Genomic DNA, 27,936 nt, shown 5'->3' on the forward strand with positions numbered 1-27,936 from the left:
TACAGGCACAGAAACTTGTCATTTTTATTTGGGTAACAAAGGGTCTCCAAATTGTATTGGAAAAATAAATCCTAATTAATATCACTCCTGTAAAAAACGTGAACACACTTTTCACAAATGATTTATGTAGAAGAAAATACACATACTTTCATAATATCTTAAACGTTTTATTCCCTACCATTGACATTTCGTCTTTCGTCTTCTTTCAGTTTTCTACAGTTTCCAACGTATATCTGTATTTAATACTGCTTTATTCTGCTAGACATTAACTGACTGCTTTCCTAAATCTAAGGATTATATAGTTTTAGTATAAATATATATCACATATTTTCGTAAAATTTTGACAAAACCAAATAAGCATGCCTTGTTTTAAGTCCATGCTCTTTCTACTGTTTATAAAATCTGATTTAATGATCAAAATTCTTGGTTGCCACTCTTCAGTCACACAGTCTTCCTTCTGCACTGCCACTCAACTCTTTACATAATAATGAGCAACAGAAAACCAAGGACATTATGGTAATCTTAGTTCTTTCTTTTGACACTATACGATGTGAACTTAAAAAAACCAAATACATCCAAAACTCAATACATTCAAATGAGCTGAGTTCTGCCACCATCAAAGGCCATAGTTCATTCTTAACTATGCTGCCACTGCACAAAATACTTGAAAATTATTCTGGGATTGCTTTCAAAGCCAGACACATACTTTCTACATTATCTAAATTTAGCTTTTTTTTTCCCCCTGAAACTGGTATTTGGGGCCAAATTAGGGCAAAGACGAACAAGTCTGTTAATACTCTTTTCAAACAAGGTATAAACATAAAGTTAGTAGCACGTCACCTAAATTAACTTTGACTGTAATTCTCAAAGAGCAAACCCAAGAGGCTTTGGGCAATGGTTCGTTGCTGGCGTTAGAAAATAACCTTTCAGCATGGTCACTATGCAGGTAACATTCACTTCGCTGTCTATGTTCTGGCATATTTGTTTAAAGTGACATTCTGAGAGTTAATACATACTCTTTTAAAAAGAAAATTATCATTCTTTTTTTAAAAAAAGAATCGTAATCCTTTAAACTATCACTGTCAAAACAAGTGCTATGTAAGGGCTCTGCCTGAAAGTAGTCCTTACTTTATCAATAAACAGTAATTTTAAAAACCTGAAAGCAAAGAACTAGCTTTTCTTATTTGCTCTCAGGCTTTTAAATCTTAACTGAAGACAAAATAACCTGAAAATTGTAAGATACTAAAAACAAAAGATTAACCCCGAATGTAATAAAAACACATCAAGAACCAAGCTACAATTTCTGAGCTGCACTGTTTATTTTGCTGCTTGAGCCCTAGGTGACGGTGTGCCACGGAGGGTACGGGTCATCTAACCTTTACTAGCTGCAAGTACAGAAGTAGACGGACACAGTTTTGGAGAATTGACATTTTGCAAAATGCAGCAAACATTTTCATTTATACAGAAAAGGAAGTGTTCAAAAAGGGTATGAATTTCAAGTTATTGCAGGTTATTTGTGAGAGAATTTCTGCAGGTACAACATGTTTAAATTTAACCAACAGTAGCGTGTCAGTGTATTTAAAATCATGACAAAAATCTCTCTGGTCATGTTGCCCATGACAAATTACTATGGTGTTGTATGTTTAGGGCAAGGTGTCAACACAGCATAAATCCCATGGTGTTTTGGTTTTCTTCTGGAGATTAAAGCTGTTTTTCTTGGGATAAATGCAGCAGCAATACACAAACCAGTTGATCAAAAAAGCCCTTCTGCCATAACTCCAGTCACTTTCAGGACACACCAACCCACAGGAGTTCTGCCTTTCCAGTCCGCAAGGATCGCATCTCTGCACTGTTGCCATAAGCACGTCTGCAAAGCTTGCTCTCCGTTAAGCCAGTTTACTGACCACAGCCTGGTTCAGAGAGTTTAGTTGGTTGGTCCATTTATCTAGTGCAGTATATCGGGCACCGCCCCTCTTCTGATGATCCAGTTCAAGGAGCTGGTTGACTTGATCAATTCGGCCATGAATAGTGCTGGAACCAAATAAGAAAGCAATGTCTCCAGTAATCTCTGCTAAGCACATTCACAGAACAGACCACCACCCCCACCCCCACAAAACACCAACATAAAACCAAAACCCAAACCTGCCTTGCCTACTTGTACCAAGTGACTTTAGTGTCAGCTGTAACATTTATAACCTTACTCTATTTTTAAGGCACCAGATCTCAGCTCAGATGCCATTTTCCACCAGACACCTATGTCATGAAAGTTAATGATACCTGCCATGCTTTCAAAGCAAACTGCTATTAATAACATCAAGACTGCCTTGTGACAGATGGCTTTCACCTTATAGGCTGGACATGCAGGTACTTATCTTTAATCCTAGCACTTAAGAGACAGAGGTGAACAGCCTGGTCTACACAGTAACCCCAGTCTAATCAGAGACCATATCTGAGAGCGAGAGCGAGAGTGAGCAAGAGACAGTGAGCAAGTGAGAGCGAGTCAGTCAGTCAAACCAGAAGATTATCACTGTGTATGTACAAACAGGTGTGTGTGTGCCCAGCACATGTGTGAAGAGTACAACTCTTGGGAGCTCGCTCTCTTTTCAGGTTGTCAGGCTTACGCAGAGTGCTTAAACTTGCTAAGTATGTCACAGGCCCAACAAGTTCTTAGTGGTAAGCCATACAAAGAATGAGAAACCTGTCTGAAAACTGACTTAGAACCTCTCCAGAGATCAAGTGTTCAGTGTGTTCACTCAATACAAAAGGATCACTGTTATGTCTATTAGAAAAATCATAGCCAGGCTGGAGAGATAGCAGCAGGTAAGAGCACTGACTGTTCTCCCAGAGGTCCTGCGTTCAAATCCCAGTAACCATGTGGTGGCTCACAGCCATCTGTAATGAGATCTGCTGCCCTCTTCTGGTGTGTCTGAAGACAGCTACAGTGTACTCACATATATAATGAATCAATCTTTAATGAAGAGAAAAAGAAAAACCCTAGCCACAAGTGGTGCTTATGGTAAATCAAACTGAGCTGCTATGCTCCCCTTGCCATCACTGTCCAGACATCATGATTACTGTGGTGTCTGAAAGAGTGCTCTCCACAGGCTCAGACACTGGATCCTTAGCCCCCGTTGGAGGAACTGTTTGAGAAGGATTAGGAAGTATGTCACAGAGGTGGGCTTTAGGTTTCAAAAGATTAGAACCATTCCCAATGTCTCTTCCTACGCCTACTCGCCAATCAAGATGTGAGCTCTCAGCTATGTCTTTTCTCCACCATCATGGACTCTTTACTCTCTGAAACCATAGTCTAATTAAATGCTTTGTTGTCTAAGTTGCCTTAGTCTTGGCATTTTATCACACCAATAGGGAATTGCCAAGGGAATTGGAAAGAGGGGCCAGTGTACAAGAGCCTTATTGCTCTCCCAGAGGACCTGCGTTTAGGCCCAGTACTGATGATTAGTGGCTCTGATCCACACGTAACCCCAGCTCTAGGGCCTCTGATCCCTTCTTCCAGTCTCCACAGGAATCTGCACTTATATTCACACACAAGACATACTGTAAATTTAAAAAAGCTGTGAAGTACTTACTTATCCAGTATGCACTGCACCAGCAAGCTTTCCACATCAGCTACGTCTATGTTTAGCTCCTACGACAAAGTATTTCGTTATATAATTCTACTAATTAACATTTTAAAATAATTCATGATTTTATGCCACCGAATGGAAACATATACTAGTTATACTGTACTAGATAATTTTTTTCCTTTTATTATAATGGCAATTTAACCCAGGGCCCCATACACTTGGCAAGTGCCCTCTTACTGAGCTACAACCCCATCTGGAAAGAGAATTTTCTTCTGATGATCCTGGGCACTGAACCTAGGATCCTGTGCATATACTCTATCACTGATATATACTATATCCCAACACTCTTGTCATGTTTAAGATAGGTTTCAATAAGTTGGTCAGGTTGGCTTAAATTTACTCTGTAGCCAAGATGGGCCTTGAGATTCCAATCATCCCACCTTAGCCTCCTGAACAGCTGAGATTAAACCTATGTGGCCAGGCGTGGCTTAAGATTTTAAACATATTACCACACAAAAGTATCTTGTAGGCAAGTACTCCGTACCAAATGGTGCCTTCAGCTCTCTTCTAACCCTGGGTATAGCTCTACTTTATTTGTTCGGAACTGGACTTTTATTAATGCTTCACTGTCTTCTGTCTAAGAAAAAGGAATCTTAGAAACAGAGTGATTTGTAATTTCTCTCTCATACATTAAAGCTCTTTTCTGTTAAAGCAATCTATATTAAATAACAATGAAAATTTCTTATTAAATTTAAAGCCTTGGCCAGGCACGGTGACTCAACCTGTAACTTTGCCCTTGGGAGACAGAGGGGGAAGAAAATCAGTAGTTCAGGATCATCCTCAGTCACACAGTGTTACATGAGTACACACGTATGTGTATTCACACACACTCTATAACTATATCAAGTTAGCCTGGGCTACTCGAAACCCGTGTCTCAAAAATCCACTGTGAAGTGCAAAAGTTATATTCTATTTAAAATAAAGATCGCTACACTGCAATTGTAGGCGCTTAATCATAGACACTAAAATCCACAAATACCTTAGAAATAAAAGGAATATGTATTCTTGTGTAAGGCTTAATTAACTTTATGAGGACTTGTGTTCTGATGTTTCGTAAAAGCTCTGAAAGACAAAAAGAAAAAAAAACATTGTAACTGTGAAGGTCTTTATGAATCATGTAAGCACAAGCCATGTAATTAACGCTACGATTTACCTTTGAACCATTTTGCTTTGTAAAGACACGGGTGTTTAGATTTTTAAAAGTCTGGGTGTGACAAGGCTGTCTCTCCAGGTTCTCCTTCCCTGATTGTGTTGCAAATCTCCTAAGACACTTTTCTGTCTCCCTGGCAGTCCCCTGTGCATCACTTCCTAACCTTGGACACATCTGAGACGCTCTCATTCACACCAGCGGAGTCACCTTCCTAGGCCCCACAGCACTCCATCGCACACTTTCATTAACTCTCGTGTCATCTTTCCTATGTGCAGCCCCAGTGGTCCTGGGCCTCTGCCTAGGTTCCTAACCCTTATGCCTGGCCCATATATAATTCCTCACACCCAACTGTCCTTTAAAAAAAAAAAGACTGGACTAGAGGTTCACGGATAACACTTTTATATTTTTTCTGCTTTTACAAAGTATAGTACCCCTTCAGGCCCATAAAAAATATTTAAAAAAAAAAAAAACCCTATTGAATGAAATAAAAAGAAGCAAAAAGAAGCAAATAGGGAACAAGAGAGCATTACTTCCGACATATTCTTCTAATTTTTCTGCTGCATTTAACATTTAAATATTTAGTGGATTGCTCCCAATAGTCATTTAAGTGCCCTCAATAATTCCCCCACCCTTCTTCCCCTCAAAACCAAAGTTTCTCTGTGTAGCCCCGACTATTCTGGAACTCCTGCTTCTGTCTCCTGAGTGCTGGGATTAAAGGCATGAACCACCACTGACCAGCTCTCAATAGTTCTTAATAGATGGAACACTGGAGCTATCAGAGCAATTCAGCAGAACTTAGGCCTTACTTACTCTGAGAGAACTTCCCAATGTTTCCTTACATTTTGGGGGAAACTATCATCTATGGGAGCTTTCTGACGAACCTTAACAGTCAGGTTTGAATCTAAGCATCAACAACCAAATTACGGCAATATTTACACTAAAAGGCAAAGGAAAGCAAATGCCATGTACAGACCTCATGGTAAGAAGCTTCCTATTCCATGGTAGCACTCAGAACTATCTCTGTCCTCTGCTATGCCAATGTATTGCACTCCACCCCATTCCGAGCATGTACTTAACACATCAGAAAAGGAACAGCGGACCTCAGTCAGCCAGCAGCATACCTTCAATGTGTTCTCTTATGAAAGGATCATCCATGATGTTGCTGTGATTTGTTTTCAGAATCTTTTCAAACTCGGTGATGTCATTGTTCTGATAGGCACTAACATGGGAAAAAAAGATCAGCGTTGTCCCATGTGAAGTAATATATCAGACATAATCCAGAGTCTACTTCTCATTCTTTTATATGCAACAACCACAACTCTATTATTGCTTATATTAAGGAAGTCAAAATTAAGTAAGCATACACAACACACACATAACCTTCCCCCAAAATTCATTTCTAGCACCAAATAAATAACCCCCAAAACTACTGCTTTTTTGTTTTCTAAAGGAAAGAGTAAATGGATCTTTCTGTTTGGGCGAGGGGAAGTTATACAAATATAATAGTAATTTAACAGAACCTAAAATCTTAGTCTTGTTCAAAGTTGACAGTAAAAATGTTTATTATATCAGTTGATGTTTTCAAATGAAATTGTGCGTTTCTGATTGCTAATTGCTCTTAAAGAAAGAAACCAGGTTTCATGCACATTATGCAACAAAACAGCTTGGTCTTAGCTTTTAAATAAGAAAGCACATCCTTTTTGAAGAACCAGAAAATACGGCTTCCTAATTTTTATCTTCTAGAAAGCTACCAGCAACTGCAAAAAGTTTTCAAAAGGATTGATTCTCAAATCTAAATCCCATCAACCTATATAGCAGAAACACGAGTGACAGAAATGCCAAGTGGTCACATACAGAGGACAAAGTGATGGAACCCCATGTTGCAGAAGGCCAAAGGCTGATCATGTGTATAATTCTCCTTAGGGATCTGGCACCTACTTTGGTAACAACCATGGAAGGCACTATGGGAGGGACTGCTGAAGGTGCTGAGAAGGAAGAAGCCAAGCTTCTGGATATGGCACCACTGTGTGCTTTATATGTAAGGCATATCTATCATCCACCGCCCTGCACGCCCTCTGCTCTGTGTGCTTTATATGTAAGGCATATATATCATCCACTGCCCTGCACGCCCTCTGCTCTGTGTGTTCCACCTGTTGGGTGGCAATGTAACTTCATGTTAGGGGCAGTGACTCAAGTGCTTCAACAGCAAATATGTTCCTCTAGTCTGCTGGCAACTGACTAGGAAGATGAAATTAGGAAGTATTACTTTCTTACCTACCCCAATACACTGTAATGCACAACAGAAGGCTATCATCAAGTAGTGAAAACATTGCATGCATATTTTATCTTACACTTGCATACACCTATATTTTAACTATAAGAAAATTTTCCACTAAGTAGATTTTATTTTTATTCCTTGCTTGGTAAAATGTATATCATTACAATAAAATTTTGAGTTCCACTATAAATGCTTTACCTGGGTAACAAGATGTAGTAAATATAGAATAATTATTACCTTATAAAGGTGTGATAAAGCAGTTCTTTAATGTGTTTTATCATACTTAACAATTTATATAACATTAACTTCTAATCAAAATTTTCATCATTTCCTTAAATTGCTGTTTAGCAAACCAATGCTATAAATAAAATATTTTAAATGTTAATTTGTAGTCAAATCAACTCAAGATAATATAACAAATGTGGACAAATTAAACCTCTTGAAAAAAGACTGGAGAAATGCCATTTTACAATTAAAATCAACCCGATTCAACAAACAGTAAAACAATTTAAGATACAGCAATGGGAGAATACTGATTAATGTAGCAGTGCAAATTATTTGTAACAAAACTCCCATAGACTTGATTTTTTTTATTTAGGGCTAAAATTGAGGTTTCGCTTTCTTTTTTGAGGCCAGGTCTCACTATGCAGCCTCGGCTGGTCTCCAACTCACTGTGCAGACCGGACTAGCCTTGAACTCAGAGACCCTCCACTTCTGCCTCCTGAGTACAGGGATTAAAGGTGTGCAGCACCAGGCCTCGCCCTATGGCTTTTGTTTTAAAGTCATTTTTTATCTTGTCATTGAGAAAGTATGCTTTTTATGCCTCTCATTACTGAAAACTCTTGATTTATCTTGGGCCAATTCATAATTTTAGGCTTGAAGTAGGCAGAGGTATTAATATTGTGAAACAAAGTTCTGAGACAAAGACAGCTAAAACTGATATGTATGTCTCATACAGACACACAGTTAATACAACAAATAAAAGATGAGTAAATAAAAGAAATAAATAATAAAGAAAACCAAGCTGGGCCTTATGGTAAAGGCTTGAAAGAGACCAAGGCAGTAGAATTACAAGTTCAAGGCCAACCTCGGCAAGTGATTCACTCTCCTACACTGGAAAGGAGGAAAACAAAACAAACAAAAAACCAGCATAAAATAAAACAACAGAGCTGATGAGATTTTACACAGTCTGTGACTCACAGAAACAGCATAATGGCTTCAAAGGACTAAACGAACATGAACTTCTGTGCCTCAGACGAACACACACAACAGATGCTGACTGTCAACTAGTCTCTGATGCTGTCTGTCCCTCCCCTCTGTGAGCTGCTTTAAAAGGGGCTGCTTTAGGGGAACATAAATCTTACCTTACTAAATTTGTCATTGCTAGAATTTCTGGATCATTTTTATACGGCTTGGCCTAACAAAAAAAACAAAAGGAACACAAATTACACGTGCATACTAAAAGAGTACCTCTTTTCCAGAAAGGCAATCGGATACTAAGAGGAGTGAGGAAATTAGACAGACCTCTTGCGAGTCAAATGGATTTATTCCTGATTTCATTAGCATATTTGCTAAGACCAAATATTTTAAACAAGTGGTTCGTCTCGGGCTTCCTGATTCATCATAATTCTTGAAAGCTTCAAAAAAATCAGTGTGTGCCTTTTCAAATTCACCTTCTCTCAAGTGCATCTTACCACCACATTCTGTAACAACAACACAGAAGATTAATTTATGAAGACCAAATAGAGCCTACTGCACTGGATTTAACTGTATGTCCGGCATGGCCCCAAGGTGTGACTATATCTTCCACATGGCAACTCCAGGGTATCCTAGGGTCTGTATCCTCATCCTATAGGGCAAGCTCACTGGATACCAGCTGTCACTGCAATTCTTTGCAGCTTCTACTGAGTAAGAAGCAATCCTTTATGTAATTACAACTCAGGAGAGGTACACTGACAATATGACTTTAGATAACAGTATATTTATTATTGCGACCTTAATACAAAAACACACGCTAATTTCTAATAGTCCCCTTATGACTGCCACACTTTACCATTTACTGTCAGTAAAACAGAAACAACTTTAGAGCCAGTCTCCTGTAATGAATGACTCCTGTTTTCCCCTCCTACTCGTTCCATGCAAACTTGCCTCTGATGACACCCATGATCAGTGGGTGAGGGATGGCAGACTTGATATGAAGTGACTGCTCATAGAGCGCTTTAAGCTTTTTGTTGTTCTTCTGTGCCGTGTACATTTGAATTTCCAAAGCATAGATTTCTAATAACTGGGTACCTTTTTTCAGGTCATCTTCTCCATCATCAGTCTAGGGAGAGAAATATTTTAGTCAAGACAAAATGCAGGAATCACAGAGGGATTTTTTTTATTAGCGTTACCTTGGGAACCTTGTATCTCTGTGGAAACGCACTAGATTTTACTGCATCCTGACTAATTCTAGAGTGACCAAAGGAACTGGGATAGTGAAAAGGAGGCCAGAAGGTTTTGTGTGTATAAAATATTCTTTTAAAGAAAATGACATTCATTAAGAAAGCTTTTGTGTGTGTTGCATATGTGTGTGCTTGCGCACTCCTGTGTGTGGGTCAGGGAACCTGAAGCTCACCGAGTAGTCAGTTAGGCTGGTGGCTACCAAGCATCCTTTGCCTCCACTCCCAGCACAGCATGCATGGCAATGCTGACAGTTATCAGTGGGTGATATTCCCACTTAACAGAAGTGTTCTTATCCACTGAACCATCTCCCCAGACCCGTGAATTAAAAATGTGATGTTGGAAGACCTTTGCTGTCAAGCCATTCATCTTCCACATGTTAAGGAGAGAAGCTATTCCCACAAGTTGTCCTCTGACCTCAACATGCATGTACATGCGTGTATACTGATCTCACTTAAATGTAACTTACAAATCAATGCAGTTTTATATTTTCAGCTAGGAAGTACACTAATGGTCTTCCTTTGCAACTGCTTTAGATCCATCTATTCAATGGAAACCCACTTCCTGAACGCACATAGGGAGATAAAATATGCTATGCTTTCTCGGCTCAGCCTTCCTTATTTATGCATGTCAGGAAAATTAAATGGCAACCCAGAAGATGCTTTCCAAATGTAGTGTATGCCCTATAGCCACATAGCTATAGATACTGTTAAACAAAATACACACACACACTAAACCAAATTCATTGTTCATAAAGTCTTTGACCTTAAAGTGTAGTTTAGTTATTCACTAATATAAATCATAACCAGCTTACCAAGCATCTGTCTACGTGTCTTTCATATTAGAATATGTAACACCTAACATAGCTATATTGGATTGCGGACAAACACACTACTCCAAATTTTATCTGAGAATAATGCTTCAAACAATATACAAAAAAATGTCATATATTAGAATACAAAATATCTTTGTTATTTATATTTATAAAACTATTCCCAATATTCTCAAAGCAAATAAGTAGATTCCAAGGCTTACTCTACATTGCATATTACTAGATAGTACAAATTTACTACATATTATAAGGGGCTTATCTGCTCACTGACAAACTATACCTCATCCCATAAAGAGTAAAAACTGAAATCAGCATTTAGACCAGTAATTCTCAATGTGTAGGTTACAAACCCGTAAGGAGGTCACACAACCTTTTCACAGGGGTTGCTATCAGATATTCTGCATATCAGATATTTACATTATGATGTATAACAGTAGCAAAACTACAGTTATGAAGTAGCAATAAAAATAATTATATGGTTGGGTCACCACAACATGAGGAACTGTATTAAAGAGTCATAGCATGAGGAAGGTTGAGAGCCATTGATCTAAGAAATGACTCAGAGAGTCAACCTCATTTCTGAGCAAAGCCTCATTATACAGAAAAGGCGGGACTTGAACTCATGATCATGATCCTTTAAAAACTTTTTCTTCAAATTTTATTTTTGGGATAGATGCTTCCACACAAACACTCCTAAATAAGCTGATATTATTATTTCATGCTTCTATTAAGGAAAAGGTAAGGGAATGTTACCTGACAAGACTGATGTAACTGGCGTAAAATTTTTTGAAGCTTTCCATATTCTTCTCGTTCTAAATATAATTTTCCAAGCTGTATAAAAATTAAGATGACAAGCCTTTAGGAGGAAGTACATATACTTGGGACACATCACTCCAGGCACCCACCCACTCTTCAAAAGGAGGAGCAAATGCAATTGTTACCTTTGTGTTTGTCTTAAACCACAGTCTATCATTCTTAGCATCTTTCAAAGCTTCCAGTGTTGTTTCATAAAATTCCTGCAGTAAATCCATCTGACATAAAAAATCAGAATTCTATAATTGTAAACAGCAAATTTGTACCTGTTAATAAAGTTAATTTGAACAAACTAAAAGTGCATCTTTGAACTTTAATACATGTAAGATACACTATTTGTTTCTTACCAAATGTCTTCTATAATCCAAAACATTAAGAGATCACATTTATAAGTGCTAAGATGTTTTTGCCAGTTTTGTAAAACCAAAAAAATTATCTTCCCATGTAAACTACATGGTCATAAATTCTAATGCCGTAACAGTGAGCTCTGTCCTTCCCAAACTAACCTCATTTTATACCAACAGAATGATATTCTGGGCCTTTAATAAATATATCCATATTATTTTATTTCCTTAGCCCTTACAATGTTCTAGAGTGGAAACACTAGAGGGGGGAGGGCGAGGAAGGATACACAACAGCGCCCCTGCCAGCAAAATGGTTGTCTTTTGTTTTGAGACAAGGTCTTACTCTGTAGACCAGGCTGGCCTGGAACTCTTTGTGGTAGTCGGTCTTATCCTTCTCAGTGCTAGGAATACCACCACATCTTATGTATGTCTTAGAATAGTCCTATTTTCTCTAGTGTAATTATAGCTGTTGCTTTAATCACTAATTAGTGACATTTTCCCCATATAACCTCTGTTTTACACTATCTTAAGTTTCCCTGTTCATTCTCCTCTATTGGTAGCTTTTTTTCTGGTACCTGGATCCTGAAATCTCTATATACTGGAAGGGAAAGAGGACCAGGAGTGTCTGACACTCTAGGGGAAGGCTGCCTATTGACTCAGGGTTCTGATGGTACAGAGATAGAGCACTACCCACACAAAGAGGTTTTTAAGATACTTGTTTGCAAGCAACAAAAAATATTTTCCCACTTAATTTAGTGTCATTTAATTAGATAAAGTGCCTCATGTATTCCAGACTAGCCTCAAAATCACCTTGTTCCCAAGGATGGCATATGCCACCAGCCAGGCTGGTTTCAAATTCGTTACACAGCAGGAGAATTGCTCTGGAACTATTGCCATTAAGTGACAAGGCTTCTTTTCCCTTATTCACAGAATAGATGAGCATATGTGCATGCATGCCTGAGTATGTTGGGGGAGGGGATTGTGAGGCTGATTCTGAGACCGCTGGTCAGGAATGCAAAAACAGATACTAAGTGATCCTATGTTCAAATACCAGAGAGTAACAAAGCTTAAAAAGAAAATAAAAAAAAATAAATAAAAATAATCTCATTAAAAAAAAAATTAAGGATGAATGACATTCATAAAATCACCACCATCATCTTAGTTAGCCACCACATTGTAGAAGAACCCATCTATCTCCCTTACCTCTTTCCCTTCATCAGCTATTACCATGCATCCTTGGTCGAAGCATTTATAGAGCACCCACTGAGACTGGCACAGGACAAGTTCTTCTCAAGGACTTTAATCAAATAGCACAACTTGTGACTCATGTCCACATTTAACACTCCCAATGGCTGAAATGAAGGCCGTGTGTGTGTGTGTGTGTGTGTGTGTGTGTGTGTGTGTGTGCATGCATGTGCGCGAGAGTGCACCTGTTATTTCAACATTTCAATGGGAATGCTTGTTTAGCATGCTCAGTGCCCTAAGTTCAGATGCAGACACAATTTCATGAAAAACAGAGCTATAACAACAGGCGCATGAAATCTAAATTAAATTACCTTTAAATATTAATTAGTACCAGAATCAATAAAATAGAACAAATTATTTTTGAAGCACACTAGTAATTAGTAAATCAGCCTTTCTCTAACATAAAATGAAGACTTAACAGGCATGAAGGCACTTGTCTATCAGCATTTGGGAGACAAAAAGGGGAGGTCCAGGAGCCCAGTGGTACCCTTAATCTCACAGCTAGTTAAGAGGCCAGCTTGGGCTACAGGCGACCATCTCAAAAAGAAAAACAACCATCACATCAACAACACCCCAAACCCAGAGAACCATCACTGTTGTATAAAGTAACACATTGACAGCATCGAGATAAAACCTCAAGCCTAACCTGTTTAGAAGTGGAGATATAGTCAAGGATAGAGTTAATAGACTTTTCAGAGTAGTTCCTGGTGACTGCACTCCGAATATAGGTCAATAGTTGCTTATATCTGTTCATCATTTCTGGAAAGTTTGTCTGTGAGGGGAGAAAAATGCATGATGGGTCACGTGAGTGCATACAGCAGTACAACCCAGCACAGTTCTGCCCACTGAACTAGACTGCCACAATTCATGACACACTCTTGGAAAGGAGGAAGAACACCACAGATGTGTTACCTTACATACAAGATGACATATGTCAGAATTGAGCCTAATAAACTGGTGGAACCTCTATGTGTTCCAAGTTTCAAATATTACAGTTTATGTGACTGGAGACTACCAAGATACCTACCAAAGAAGCAGACTTGAATTTTTAAATGATACCCACTATTTCCCCATGAAATAAAGATTCATCCTAACTTCCTAACAAGAGTCACACGCTCCATTTCTCCCTTGAACTGGATGGCTTTCCATGAGGTCAAACAAACCTCTTCAAGTCCCAGAACTCATCTCATGGACCAAAATCATCCCAGGGTCTGGGGAGAATCTAGGAGTAGAAACTGCACAAAACCCCAAACAAAATAAAACTTATTTTCAATTAAAATAAATACAGAAAATCATCCCATACAGGGCCCTATTCCATAGTAGACAGTTACTGTTGCCACCGCAACACCTAGTTGTATGACTGTTTATACAATGTCTTATGGTTTCCAGGAAACAGGTCTGGAGAAACAAAGGGACACTAGTAAAATGTCGAGCACTCAGGTATTTGGGGAGTGTGTCATGTAAGTCAATTTTGGAGTGTAACTCCATAATCTTGGTCTACTCCCTACAATCTCTTATTATTTCAAGGAAAATGGTACACTGGCAGGAAGAAATACCTTCCTCTGGTTATTAGGGTAATGAATAAAGGAATGATAGCCAGCTATGGGTATCTGTTTTGTTTTTATAGAAGTTTCATGAGGACATAACAAGGAACTTCCATCATCTAGCAACCTATAAACCTGCACTTAGAAATGGTGAAATAAGAGAGTCTCAACTTTGATTTTGTGTTTTGGTACTAAAGCAGGATTTTAGAAAAAGTACTTCTGAATTATATCTTACCCTACATAACTTTAAGCTCACTGTTGCAGTCTGAAATGTCCCCCAGAGGCTTGTGTTTGCATACCTGGCTAGAGAACTGTTCGAGGTTGTGGGAGCATCAGGAGGAAGAGGCTTGCTGGAGGAAGTGAATCCTTGGGTGACAGGCTTAAGGTTATAGCCCAGCCCCACTTCCTGTTCACACTCTACTTTCCAAGTACACACAGACATGACCAGCCTCCTAATTCTGCTCCCGTACCCATACCTTCCTCACCATGCTGGACTGTACCCATCTGGACTGTAAGCCAAAATAAGCCCTTTCTACCTTAAGATGCCTTTGTCAGGGTAATTTATCACAGAAATGAGAAAACCTTCCCACCCCCCATTGTTTGTGAGGGCACACAAATACATCAAAGAGGAAGTCAGAGGACAGTTAGTAGAGCTGATTCTCTTCTTCCACCACATGGGCTCCAGGGATTGAACTCGGGTTGTCAGACTTGGTGGCAAGTATCTTTCTTTACTTGCTTATCTTAATGGCTTAAGACACTCTTTTAAAAGATTATTGTTAGTTGGACGTGGTGGTGCATGCTTTTGATCCTAGCACTAGGGAGGCAGAGGCAGGTAGATCTCTGTCAGTTTGAGGCCAGCATAGAAAGTTCCAGGACTGCATAGTGGGACCCTGTCTCACTCCCATGTCCCCAATAAATTTATTATGTGAATAAATTCAGACAGGGACCTTTAAAAATTATGTTAATCCTAATTAAGATTGAGGGAAGATTAAGTAAATCTGTTCTCACACAGAGCAAGTGAAACAGATCTTCTAACTACTGCAAAACACTGCAAAGCTACACAGGTTCTACTGTAGCTTCACGTAGAAATGAGAAAGGCAGACACAGCCGAGACCACTCTTGTGGTCTCCTATTTATAGATGCCAAGGCAAAAGCAAATGGCAGACCAGGAAGACTGTACTGTAGGATACAGATAACCCTTTCTTATCCTTCCCAGCTCTGTTTGAGGTAAAATTAAGGGCAGCCCATTATTTAAATGGACTAAAACTCAAACAACTGTTATTATGTGAAGTTGTTTTAAAGGAGTCATCTTTTCTTGCATATAACAGCATCTTAAGAGTTCTCATTTAGCACTTAAAGCTACTATTTTAATTCAAATTTCTGTCCCTTAGTCACCTGCTGCTTCATCTATATCTCTCAAGTTTTTAATTTAAATATAGGAAACATTGGTGTAATATCACCATAAAAATGCACAGAAAGCAAGGGTTTTTGTGCAACAAAAATAGGCTCTGAGAAGTAGAACTAGAAAGGATGAATGCATCAGAGACATTGCCAACAAGGACAGATGCAAGACCGGCTAACAAGCACCCCAACAACGTGGGTGGAGACGGTGGTAGCCAGGAACAGAGTAGCAGAGGGAGCAACTTTACACAAGGCATCTTCTGACAGTACTCAGGCCTTTTTGATTTGTTGATTATTGGTGGGAAGAGAAACAACACAGGTTTCGGGTACAATGTTGAAGTACTTGCCCCCAGACTCAGTGATGAATAGAATTTGTACACTCCAAAATAAACTTCCAAAGTAAGTTTTTTAAAATAGTCACTCTACAAATAATGCACCCGGACTATATGCAGTAACACACAGAAAACATACCTCAGGAATAAGTTCTTCCTACAGAAATTATTATCATTTTTTTAGATCCTGTGTCAAATTAAAAGGCTAGCATTGGAGAGAGGGCACCGGAGTTGGAGGGAGGAAAGTGAAGATATGATATTTTAATAAGAATTTTAAAAATTAAAAAAAAAAAAAAACAACACCACCTCAGTATTGCTGTAGTCATGATTTTGAGTGCACGGAGGTCAGTCTGCTGACTTTATAGGGAAGACGTGCGGGGCTCTGCAGCAGGAGGCATGCAGTTCATTACCCATGGTGAGCCTCAGAGGAAACCTTACCAGCTTGAAGTTAATCTTGATCATCTGTTTTAGCGCTTTGAATCCCCATTCTCCCTTCTCACCTTCGAGTTCCAAAACCTAAAATGGAAAGAGATTTTTAGTCTTGGTATCAATTTTTCACTATTTTTCAATGATAACCAATGTCTAAGACTTGAATTAAATTTAAAAGCTATTCATGAAAAATATTTTCTCCCAAATTTCACTAGTTGTCAGTGTAATTTTAAAAAGGATTTAAAAGAGACTTCTTGGGACCCTTGGGTAAGTAAGCTGACTCTTAAGCCGTCCCGTAAGAGGACTTACTTGATAATGTACTCTCTACCTGAATCATCTTTAGTAAGAACCATCAACTGCTCAAGACTCAGGAAATCAATTCATCTGTTCGCAGAAGCAGCAGGACTATAGTAGTAACAGTGCTCAGCAGGGGGACACTCTCCAGTGTGGGCTTAGGACAAGGGCCCTACTTCACGAACAACTCCATTAGAAAAGACAGTAGAAAACGTTCTGAAATATATGCTTATTATTACCCGTAATGCCATCCTTTGGACAGAACTATCATAAATATCGCACACATTTTTGAAAAGAATCACTTTGCATTTATTGTACCTGTTTTAGTTTGGATATCAAATATCTGCCTCATGTGTCTGATACTTGGTCCCCAACTGATAGTGTTGTCTTGGGAGGTTAAGGAACCCTGAGAGTAGAGCCTAGCCACAGGGAATAAGTCACTAAAATATAAGTCTGGGGAGCTATTACCTAGTTCTACTTCAGGGCCCAGTTTTTCTCCCTGCTTCTTGGTTAACTTTTTCTATTGCTGTGGTAAGACGCCATGGTTAAGGTGACTTATAAAAGAAACCATTTAATTCAGGTGTACAGTTTCAGAAGGTTAAAGTCCATGATAGTCAAGGCATGGGACCAGGTATGGTTGAAAATTCATTTGAGCCTGTAGGAGGAGACAGGGGGAGTGGGAGTGGGGTGAGGGGACCAACCAACTGTGAATGACATGGTTTTTTTTTTTTTTTTTTTTCCCCCCGGAGCTGGGGACCGAACCCAGGGCCTTGCGCTCGCTAGGCAAGTGCTCTACCGCTGAGCTAAATCCCCAACCCCGACATGGGGTTTTGAAACCTCAAAAGTCCACCCTAGGGAAACATCTCTTCCACCAAGGCCAAACCACTCAATCTTCCCTAAGAGTTCCACCAACTGGGGACCAAGCATCCAAACATGAGTCCCATGCAACCACTACAGAATCCTAGTAACATGCTCTGGTCAATATGGCTTCCCTGCTATGAAGGACTATCGCATCCTAAACGGTGAACTGAAAAATACTTACGCTCTTGGTTTTGGTCAGATTATTTGGTGGTAGCAATGAGAAAAGTAACGGATACAGTATTATTTTAAAAAATAAACTTCTAGACATAAAATCTAGAAATAAGATTTTTGGAAGCACCTTTTGGAAGCTGCTGAGTGCTGCTTTTGGGTCATCTTCTTTCAGGGCTTTGGAATTATAGTACTGATTTTCCAAATCCACGTTGGGCTCTGAGTTACTGTCTTCAGAGTATTCCTGTGTATTAGGAGAGAGATAATACATGAGAAAAAGAAATTCACACACAGCACTGTAAGTGAATGCTGTTAGGATAAAATTCTATTTTGTATAAAATAAAACAAGCCATCAACATTGATCTTATTTTAAAATTGGAGAAGGAAGCCTGGCAGTAGTGGGGTATGCCTTTAATTCCAGCACTCGGGAGGCAGAGGCAGGCGGGCGGATTGCTAACTTTGAGGTCTATTCTGGTCTACAGAGTTAAGTTTCAGGACAGCCAGGGTAACACAGAGAAACCATATCTTGGGGGAAAACAGAATAAACAAGCTAAAACAGAGAAGGAATAAGTATACAGTAAGATGAAAATTATTTTTCTCTATCAGACCTAGGGCTCCCAGAGGCTGGGCAGTGGAGATGGAACAAGACTGCTGTCCAAGCAGAAGAATTAAGTTCAAGCTGCCAGCATGAACACAAAGAACCAGGCATAGTTGTTCAAGTCCTGTGACCCGGTTGTCACGTGGGGGAATGAAGTGGGCAGACAGAACTGTTAGGTTGGTGATCACCAGCTCAGGCCCAGGTTCAGTGAGGGGAGGAATGCCATCCTCTCACTTCCACACATGCATTTATAACACAAAGAAACACTAAGCAAGTAAATGAAAAAAAAAAAAAAATCTAACTACTTTCATTCTGTGGAATCAATGTGTGTGATAATCCTCATTAATAGACTGAAATCTTAGAAAATATTTAATCTTTGTTTATACTGCTTATTTTTTAAAAAGATTTATTTATTTATGTTTATATTTTTATGAGTCCACTGCAGCTGTCTTCAGACACACCAGAAGAGGGCATCAGACTCCATTACAGATGGTTGTGAGCCACCATGTGGTTGCTGGGAATTGAACTCAGGACCTCTGGAAGAATTAGTGCTCTTAACCACTGAGCCATCTCTCCAGCCCACTTATATTGCTTTTTATAGCACTTGTAAGAACTGAATTTACATGGTGGGAAACCCCTCAAACTTCTACAGTTCCATCCTAGCTTACTATTTGGATGTTACAAAGTTATCTGGACAGGTGAGGTGGCCTGGCAGGTGTGTGTGCAGGTCAGAGGGTCAGAGCACAGCTTGCCAGAGTATTCCCTTCCTTCCATGTAAGAGTCCAGGCCTGACACAGGTTGTCAGGCTCCGTGACAAATGCCCCAAACCACTGAGCCATCTCGCTGACCTAAAAAGTAGTATTTTAGATTCATAAAATAAAGATTATTTTTTCCTCACCTACAAGTCATTACAAATGGATACGTTTCTATCAAAAGAAAGGTACTGGGGGAATGGGAATAAACACAAAGTCATGAATATTTTAGTTGTTTTAAGTTCAGATACAGCTTATTTCTTCAAAAAATACAGGGAATACTGTAAAGACAGAGGAGTGAAGGGAGTTTCACTGAGTACAGCAGTTAGGAAGCTCAGACATATGTCAAGATGGCTTCCTCAGTGCAATGCGCCTTCTGTAGAGTGGTAACACAAACGGGACTTGCTCTCGCATACTAACAACCTATGGAATTCAGCTAGGCTGAACACTTGAAACTCTACTGGAACACTTTCCTTTAGGGATAAGATCAGACTAGGTAAAAAACATATTTCATAATGATTTATTTTCTTAACTCTTGTTACTGATAACAGATACTAAAGGTAAAGGAAAATCCTACTGGAGAATAAACCAACCAACTGCTATCAGTGACTGAGCTGGGCTAACAGTGACAGCCAAAGCTGGGTTTGAAAGATAAATGGGCCCATTTTCTAGAAGAACTGATGAGGTAAAGAGGGTGGTGCAGTCAAGAACAGCACACGACACAAGACAACACAAACAGCACTTGCAGGGACACTCTTGGGTCACCTAATTCTTCTTCAGGAACATACTTCTCTAAAAAGTTAAAAAAGTTTACCTTCCCATAAGCTTCCTGGTCTGTTTTTAACCCTCAAGTTCTGACCTCATGTTAAACAGTCAGAATAATTTGCACAAAACGTCTATTGTGTAGTATATTTAATAAAAAATGACCTCCCATTGCTTACTAAATAAGTTGAAAGTAGTAAAAATCTGACTCCTGCCCACATGCAGCATGTCCTATGAAACTGTTCCCTCAGTCACAATGCTTGCAGCCTTTATTCAACTGCTTAACACTACTTCTCACCTTCCACTTTATTCCTCTCTTTGCATTTCTCATCTGGTCATCTAAGCTACAACTTCTTAAAGTGTGGGTTATGATCCAATGCAGCCAGGGAGATGGGGGTGGGGCAGCGGGCGCATGTGTGCACACAATATGGGGATGAATGGATGGATGGACCTGGATGTGAAGGGGGATTCCACAAAAAAACAAAAAACAAAAAACCTGACAATAGTAAAAGAAAAAAAAATCTAAATACACAATGACCAAAATTAATAAGAAACTAAACATATTTCTGGCAGCACGAGGCAGATTACACTGTGGAACATCACTATAAACCTTGGTTGTGAATATAGAAATAGCCACTTTGCACTGCATGTCAATGAACAATGAATGTCTCAAACACCTTGCACAGACTTGACTGTCACTAATTATAGCGTATGTTTCATATGTGAAGTCTTCTGTCCTTATAGATTTAATTACGTAGAAGAGAGGCTTTAGAATTACTCTATAGTGTAGGCATCAAATTATTATACTTTTGGATTATTTTGCTAGAACTTCTGATTTTAAAAACTGCTGTTTGAGTCATTAACTTGTAGTAAAAAATTCACCAAATGGGTTTTGGCTTGGAATTAGGACAGAATTCCCAATATTTTTCAAAAGAGACCTTAATATACGATGTCATTTTGTGTGTATTCATAAGAAGCAGTGATCTCAGCATTGATAGTCATAGATCAAACTATCAATCAATTGTGAAAACACTGAAGATGCTGTAATCTACATCCAACCCTCACAACTCACCCTCCGGACCAGAAAATTGCTGTTTGGCTACCCAAGCCTTCCAACGGCAGCCCTGACTCTGGAACGAATAAAAAACAAGTCCAGGATTCGGGAAGGTAAAGGCTGAGGCACAGTCCATGGCAGAATTAAATCATGGACTTTCAAGCAGTGAGGAAATGGAAAATGTGTTACAGGCTGAAGAGATTAGCTTCAGTTAAGACAATTATGACACTACTGAAAACAAGTTCCTTATGCTTTCTTTCACACTGCAAATGAGCTTTCTTAATCATAAAATTACCCACTTGTTATTCCTGAGAGCAGATCAAAGACAATGGACCCTTGAGCTCAAGTAGAATGGGAAAAAAACAAAACAAAACAAAACAAAAAGAAGACCAGTCATGAGTACCAGGGTTAACTGCAACAATCACTAATGACTTAGTAACATAAGGTAACAATCAGGATAGTGAACTGATGCATTAAGTAACTTAATGCTAAACTGAATTTGTTTCTGTCATCTGAGCAATAATTTGTAGAAGTTTCAAAATTTCAATCAATATGTGAATATCCTAAATAAAAGTTTAAAAACATGTAAAATAAAATCACTTGAATATTAGAAAAGGGCTTTACAAATCTTAAGGTTCAGTGACAGCTCCAACTTCCTGATGAAATAACTCAAGTGTCTCCAAAGCAGTCTGTCTGGATCTCTTCTCTTTCCCCCAAAATATGCCATATAATTTTGAATTGCTGCTTGAATACAAATCGTATTTTCATCTTGGTCATACTGGAGGAAGACTGAACTCAGGCCTGTTTTTGACTGTGGCTTTAATAGGAGGTATCCAACAATACTGACATGGATTTTCACAACAGTTCTGAAGAAAACCACCTCTATCAGTTAGGTGTTTTTGGGGTTTTACTGAATTGTTTTTAACTTAAAACAACATTACCTGGCTAATAGTTTACCTTAATTATCAACACAATTTTTGGTTAAAGTTTTAAAAAGACTTATGTGCAGGAGTATTTGCATGATGTATGTATACCATATATATGCCTGGTGCTACCAAGGCCAGATGTTAGACCCCCTAGAACGCCGAGTTACAGACCACTGTAAGTCACCACCACATGGTTGTTGGGAACTGTATTGGAGTCCTATATGAGAGTAGCCAGTGCTCTTAATCTCTGAGCCACTTTTTTTTTTTTTTAAAAGTCATACATTGTTCTTAATATTGCAGACTGAAAACAGGTCAAATTGTTATCAACATGAAACCAGTCAAACGAAATACAGTACCTACGTATCACCTTTGGAGATGTAAAAAGGGCAGTGAATTGGCAAGAGGGCTTAAGTGGGTAAGGTGCTTACTGACAAGTCCGACAACTGAGATTTTATCTATAAAATCTATAGGTTAGGAGAGAACAGGCACCCACAAGCTGTCTAGTGACCTACACATGCATGGCATGTATGTACAAACATATACACACGACAAGTAAACATTGTAAAATATTTTAGGTAAATTAACAATAACACATAAACTATATCCTGACTAAATAAATAAAGGGGAGGCAGACTTTTAACTTCGTTGCTTCTGAGACTGTAGTAAGAACTGGGCAGAGGACTGACAGTGCAAACTGTTTTGTCTGTACAGGCAAGTATTTATGGGTTAGTGTGCCAGTGTGGCAATATTCTGTTGGACATTCTGAAGTCCTCATACCCCCACCCAAAAAGACACACACAAAAAAAGCAAAAATTGGAGGCATTAAAATATACTCAAGACAGAATTTTAATTTTCAGGGCATATCCCTGCCACCTATTTCCACCAGACTGGGCAAATACAAAAGGTAGCTTAGGGCATTAAAATATCAGTGGGCCACAGATAAAGATATGCTGAGTGTCACTGTGGCCAGAAATACCCACAGTGCTATTAACATTTTAATTAATCAATTAACTGAAAAATATTCTTGAAGTCCAGCCTAGCCTCCAACTCAGCAGGTAGCTAAGAATGGTCTGAGCTTCTGATCCTTCTGACTCTCTCTACCACCCAAGTGACACAGGACAGGATGCTACCACATCTAGTACACCTGGTGCTAAAAACCAAACCCAGGGCTTTTGAAATGGTCAGCACTCTACCAAGTAAATGACTCCCAGTCCTCACATAACATTTTAAATGAAGTGGTAACTAAATGTCTAACAACCACATTAAAAAAAAAAATCTAGCTTGGCCTGGTATTCTAGGCCTGTTATTCTCACTACTCTAGGGAAGTTCAGGGCCAGCCTGAGCAAAAAGTAAAGAGGGAGAGAGAAACCTCCTTAAGACAGGATGTCAACCCTGTTGACTTTCTATAAAAAGAAACAGATAAAGATCTAGGCAAATTACTCAAAAGAAAAGCATCTCTAGCAGCTATAAAATGACAGCCACTCTTGTAATGATAAACATATAATAATTAAAGGATATGGACTAGCAAATGAAAATAAATTAGCTGAAAGACATCATGCTACCAAAAAATTTTAACTGTTAGTAGAAGACACTTTTCCACTATTTGACATATAACTGGAAATCTGTATCATATATCTATATCTATATGAGAAATGAATGAGAAGAGCTATTTAATTTAAAATAATGCTCGAAGAAAATAAAAACTTCATTAGTTCTGCAACAGTAAAATCTTAACTCTATATAAAATTTCTTTTTAAAAATTGAAACCGCATATTCAACTTTATTATACAATATATGTAGTATAGATGTCAAAAATGCTAGTGAAACAGCCTCGTTCAAGGCTAATTAAAAGGCTTGTGTATGTCTAATTAAAAGGCTTCCAAAGAAGGGTGTGGTGATGCATGCCTTTATTTCCAACACCTGGGAAACAAAGTGAGCTCCAGGCCAGCCATGACTGCACAGCCAGACCCTGCCTCAAAACAAAGCAATAAACTTCCACAAACTAGTAAAGTCTAATAGGGTATTTTATAAGACTCTCATTTTCATTCCTATATTGCACTTTTAAGTTAATCCTAGTGCTAATATTCATTCATCTAAAAATTCATGTATTTAATAGACTATTAGGAAAGGAAGTAAGTAAAGATTTTAAAAACTACTTGTAATGGAAACAAAAGCAAAATAAGAGAGAAAAGTTTAGTATCTGCTTACAACTACTTTGGGTTTGAACAAATATAACAAAATTCTCTATTTAAATTACCAAGCATCTACTATGACTCTCCAGTCATAGCACTTCCTTCTTCCTTTTGCAAAACATGCCTTTCTGTAAAATGAAAACCTTTAAAAAAATTGGAAACGATTTACAGATTCATCTATATGAAGAAGTTACACAGTAACTCAAAATCAAAATACTAATTCTTTGAGAATATGACACCTAAAAGATGAACCAGAGCTCTCAAAGCATGTACTCCACAACTTCACCAAAATGCAGTATCACTGAAATTTCCTAAGGACCGAACAGATGCTTCCCAATTAGGAAACAAAACTGACACTAATTTGGGGAATCAAGATCATCTATTCTTAGTTCTTACACAGGTGTGCGTTTTTTGACTATCAACATAAAACATGAGGTCCAGTTTAAAACCTGTAAATCCATTCACAAATTAAACCTTAAATTAAAAAGGAATCACCAAACTAGGCAAGTTTACTTTTATGCCATTGACAGTTCAAACAACGATGCTGGGAAATTTCTTAAATCAAGGAAAAAGATCATTGGTTCTAATTCCCTTAACTCTTACCTCTCCCCGGCCCAACCAAACAAAAAGCAAATCCTTTTTCCCAGCTTGACATTTTTTTTAGAGAACAGGACGAGCAGTTTTAACTACTTTACCCCACTCCCCACCCCCCATTCTTGCTCTGAGCCTTAACCTGGGACCCAAACTGACCCTGGGCGAGATTCTTAAGCTGTTTTGGGGGAGACTCCCGAGTTTAGCAGTAAGATCTGGGAGCAGGATGGACCCTCCGCCTCCCGCACCCCTCAGTTTTCACTCTCCAAGCATCTGGCACCGGCTGAGGTCAGAGTGAAGAAGAGATGGGCCCGGTAGGGCCCAGACTTCAGCGCCGGGCAGTGGCGGCTCGGCGGCGGGCAGAGAGAAGATGAGAACCGGCCGCGGCCCGCCTCCTGCGCTATCCCTGGGCCCAGCGGCCTGGGCTGACCCGCCGCCTCTCTCCCTCTCTTCCCAGGCCCCGCAGGCCCGCGACGCCGGGCGAGGAGGGAACCCTGCAGCGTGGAACCGGGCCAACGCGCCCCCGGGGGAGAAGCTGCAGTCTCTCGGCCTCCGCACCACCGCCACATCCCACTTCCAGCCCCGGCCCGCTCCCTGCGTCTCACCAGGTCGTAGTCCTCCTCATCATCGCACATGAAATCATCCTCCATGTCAGACATCTTGGCCGGAGGGGGGAGGGGGAGAGGAGAAATTAGAGACAGCCTCCTCCCACAGTGCTCCGCGGCCCAGAAGCGTCACTCCCGAGTCTCCTAGTCTTCCGGTCTCTCCTGGAGAAGAGAAAGCTCATTCCGGAACCAATGCGCTCGACCCTGAGACGATTTACTACGGCGCCCAAAGGGAGCGCACAGTCGGCTCTTCCTGCGCGACAGTTGGTGTCTTAGCAACTAAGCGTAGCAACTGGGAAATCGGGCGCTGCGGGTCCTTCCTATCTGAGGGGCTTCGGAAACCTTCTAGCAGTATCCAGCGTCCTAGGTGAGGGAACTGTCTCCTTCCTTGCCTGGGACTCTGGAACCGTCTCTTTCTAATGAAACATGCCCGACCTATATGACAGGTAGCGTGCCTCTGCCATTGTTATCTATATGTTTTTATTCTACACCTTGCGGTGGGTATATTTACAGCAACACAATTGTCACGTAAAGTTATATTTGTAGTTAGCAAAAACAGTTCTGTAGATATCCCAGTTTAGGTATGCACTAATCAATTGTTCAATTATTTAAGGAATCACAAACGTGCATTAACTGCTTTTAGGATGAAATGGAATTAACAGTTGCTGATAGTTTTTTTTTTTTTTAAAGCATTGTTGCAGAAAACCAGTAGAGTTCAAAGTGAAGAAAAATGTGGAAATAAGGCAACCCCCAACCCCTTTTGGAGAAAGCCTCCAAATTCTGTACACAAATACTGTAAAGTTATAAAGTAGATATATCTTAGAATTTTGGCCTCGATTGTTACCTATACAGATGAGTTAAACATGCCCAAATCACCAAAGGTTCAAACAAACAAACAACTCCAAACAAACAAAACAAAACCACCCAACTTTTTCTTCATCTCATACAGTTGATGTCAAGCACAATTCAGCATTAACATTCACACCTTCGTGTTGAATCCTTACAGACCCAGCTTGGCTGTGCTCCATTGACTTCTGGAGTTGTGCCTGATGTCATTACCACCATTTTTTTCCCTCTGAGTCATTTGGGAACGGGATAATCTTGCTTTTGTTTTTAAGTCAGGAATTGCTTGGTTCTGAAAATCTTGTCAGAAGACATATTAAGCCCAATGATTGTATTATTTTTATATTGAACACACCGTGAACACAATTTATAGCTATACCTTCAGAATGTTAGATAAGTCTTCAGATAATTTTGTAGTGAATATCATTAGCATTGCTTTGTTGTTTGTTTGTTTGTTTGTTGAGCTGGGGAAAGAACTTGGCCTTGTGTGTGTTAGGTAAATGCTCTATTGCTGGGCTTTCTTCTAGTCTAATTGTTTCTTAGGAAAATAATGTAAAAAGGAATTTCTCATAGCTTAAAGAAGTAATCATTCAAAGAAACATCTTTTTGGTCACAGGTTTTCTAACAATAATATCACCTTACTTATAATCACACAGTTTTACTATTAGCCTTTTCTATCAACACTTTATCGTGAGAAATTTTGAATTTAAATACATATGAAAGGATAGTACCATCTTGGACACAAGTATACCAACTAACAGCTTTAATGTTGTGTATTTCCTGGGTCAACTGAAAGATGCATACAACAACATATGTGCAGCAATGTGTATTTCCTAAAATTGAAGACGTTTACTTATGCAAGCATAGCATAATCATTACATATGAGACAGACGATCCCCTGAAATCATTTAATTTCTAATCCATGTTCAAAATTCCTCTACTGGATACAAAAGTTTAGTTTTGGAATGGTTTTTAATGACATCATCATCTTAGAACTCAAAACTCCAAAAATACTGCACAAATATGTACATATGATTTTAAAACAAAGCAAAGCCCATAAGCGTGAAGACTGTCGCCATGACAGTTTATTGGGACAGATCAGACTTAGGTACTGGTGACAGTACCTAATAGTATTCACCCTTCTCAGACCTTAAGGTAATGTATCATAGCTACCCTATCCACGTTTATAATTTTTCCAAAGGACGTAGAGAAGCATAAGGGGGTTGAGTTTTATTCATGCATAATTTCTTAAATACAAAATTATCAGGCTGTGATTATTTTCCATGCCAGTTGTTACATATATAAAATGGCATGCTGATTTACAGTGTATTTATTTTCATGATTTGCCTTACTCAGACAATGGGGAAAGATATGAATAATCTGGTACCTCGAAACATAAAGAAAATGGCAACTGAAATTTGAGCCTTTTATTTCTTTGGTGACAGTCAAATTTATTAAGCTTGTCTGACAATTTGATAAGCAATTATTAGAGTGTTTTTATGAGGTCAATTTTATTCAATAGTAAATAACTGATAAAAATTTTCAACAGGTTGCTCTGGTTTAAAGTACATCTTTTTTTTTTTTTTTTTTATTTTTTTTTATTTACATTTTATTTTTTTTCCCTTTCCCGGTTTTGGCAAACATCCCCTTCCCTCCCCCCCCTTCCTTATGGGTGTCCCCCCCCCCCCCCCCCCCCCCTTTCCCCCCCCCCCCCCACCGCCTAGTTCCCTGGGGGGGTCCGTCTTTGCCGGGCCCCGGGCTTCCCCCTCCCCCGGGGCCCCTTCCAGGGAATTTATTTCTACCCCTGAGGTCAGAGTCCCGGGGCAGGTCCTGTAA

General features: G+C 39.2%; 2 protein-coding genes across 4 annotated transcripts in view; one reads left to right on the forward strand and one right to left on the reverse strand.

Annotated features, from left to right (window-relative positions):
- On the reverse strand, nucleotides 1-25,461 carry Cops2 (COP9 signalosome subunit 2). Of its 2 annotated transcripts, none has more exons than XM_032904128.1 (13): nucleotides 25,258-25,461; nucleotides 17,908-18,021; nucleotides 16,464-16,541; nucleotides 13,395-13,520; nucleotides 11,288-11,377; nucleotides 11,100-11,177; nucleotides 9,221-9,395; nucleotides 8,597-8,775; nucleotides 8,437-8,489; nucleotides 5,916-6,013; nucleotides 4,624-4,706; nucleotides 3,588-3,646; nucleotides 1-2,031 (listed from the first exon to the last, which is right to left on the reverse strand). In XM_032904128.1, exons 1-13 carry the CDS (start codon nucleotides 25,309-25,311, stop codon nucleotides 1,887-1,889), a joined length of 1,332 nt encoding a protein of 443 aa, XP_032760019.1. In that variant the 5' UTR covers nucleotides 25,312-25,461; the 3' UTR covers nucleotides 1-1,886. The 2 variants fall into 2 exon arrangements, with proteins under 2 accessions (XP_032760019.1, XP_032760018.1); XM_032904127.1 differs by having other exon boundaries at nucleotides 11,288-11,398; nucleotides 25,258-25,389.
- The window catches only part of Galk2 (galactokinase 2), a 116,473-nt gene continuing 113,944 nt past the window's right edge, over nucleotides 25,408-27,936 (forward strand). The window contains exon 1 of one of the 2 annotated variants that reach the window (XM_032904125.1): nucleotides 25,408-25,624. Coding sequence is in view for 1 of the 2 variants with exons in the window: in XM_032904124.1 (XP_032760015.1) it covers nucleotides 25,684-25,703 (20 nt within the window). In the remaining variant the exon portion in view is untranslated. Of the gene's footprint in view, nucleotides 25,704-27,936 lie in introns of both variants that reach the window. The other variant, XM_032904124.1, reaches the window with a different exon arrangement.

Source organism: Rattus rattus, chromosome 5, assembly GCF_011064425.1.
Source record: "Rattus rattus isolate New Zealand chromosome 5, Rrattus_CSIRO_v1, whole genome shotgun sequence".
In the NCBI taxonomy this organism is placed as follows: domain Eukaryota; kingdom Metazoa; phylum Chordata; class Mammalia; order Rodentia; family Muridae; genus Rattus; species Rattus rattus.

Excerpts from the sequence above, each read along its gene's own strand:
- Cops2 (XM_032904127.1), bottom strand. The coding sequence starts at position 25,311 with ATGTCTGACATGGAGGATGATTTCATGTGCGATGATGAGGAGGACTAC. Across the intron at positions 6,014-8,436 it reads GCAATGACAAATTTAGTAAG|TGCCTATCAGAACAATGACA; the intron begins GTAAGATTTATG and ends TTCCCATGTTAG. Across the intron at positions 3,647-4,623 it reads ATATTCCTTTTATTTCTAAG|GAGCTAAACATAGACGTAGC; the intron begins GTATTTGTGGAT and ends ACTTTGTCGTAG.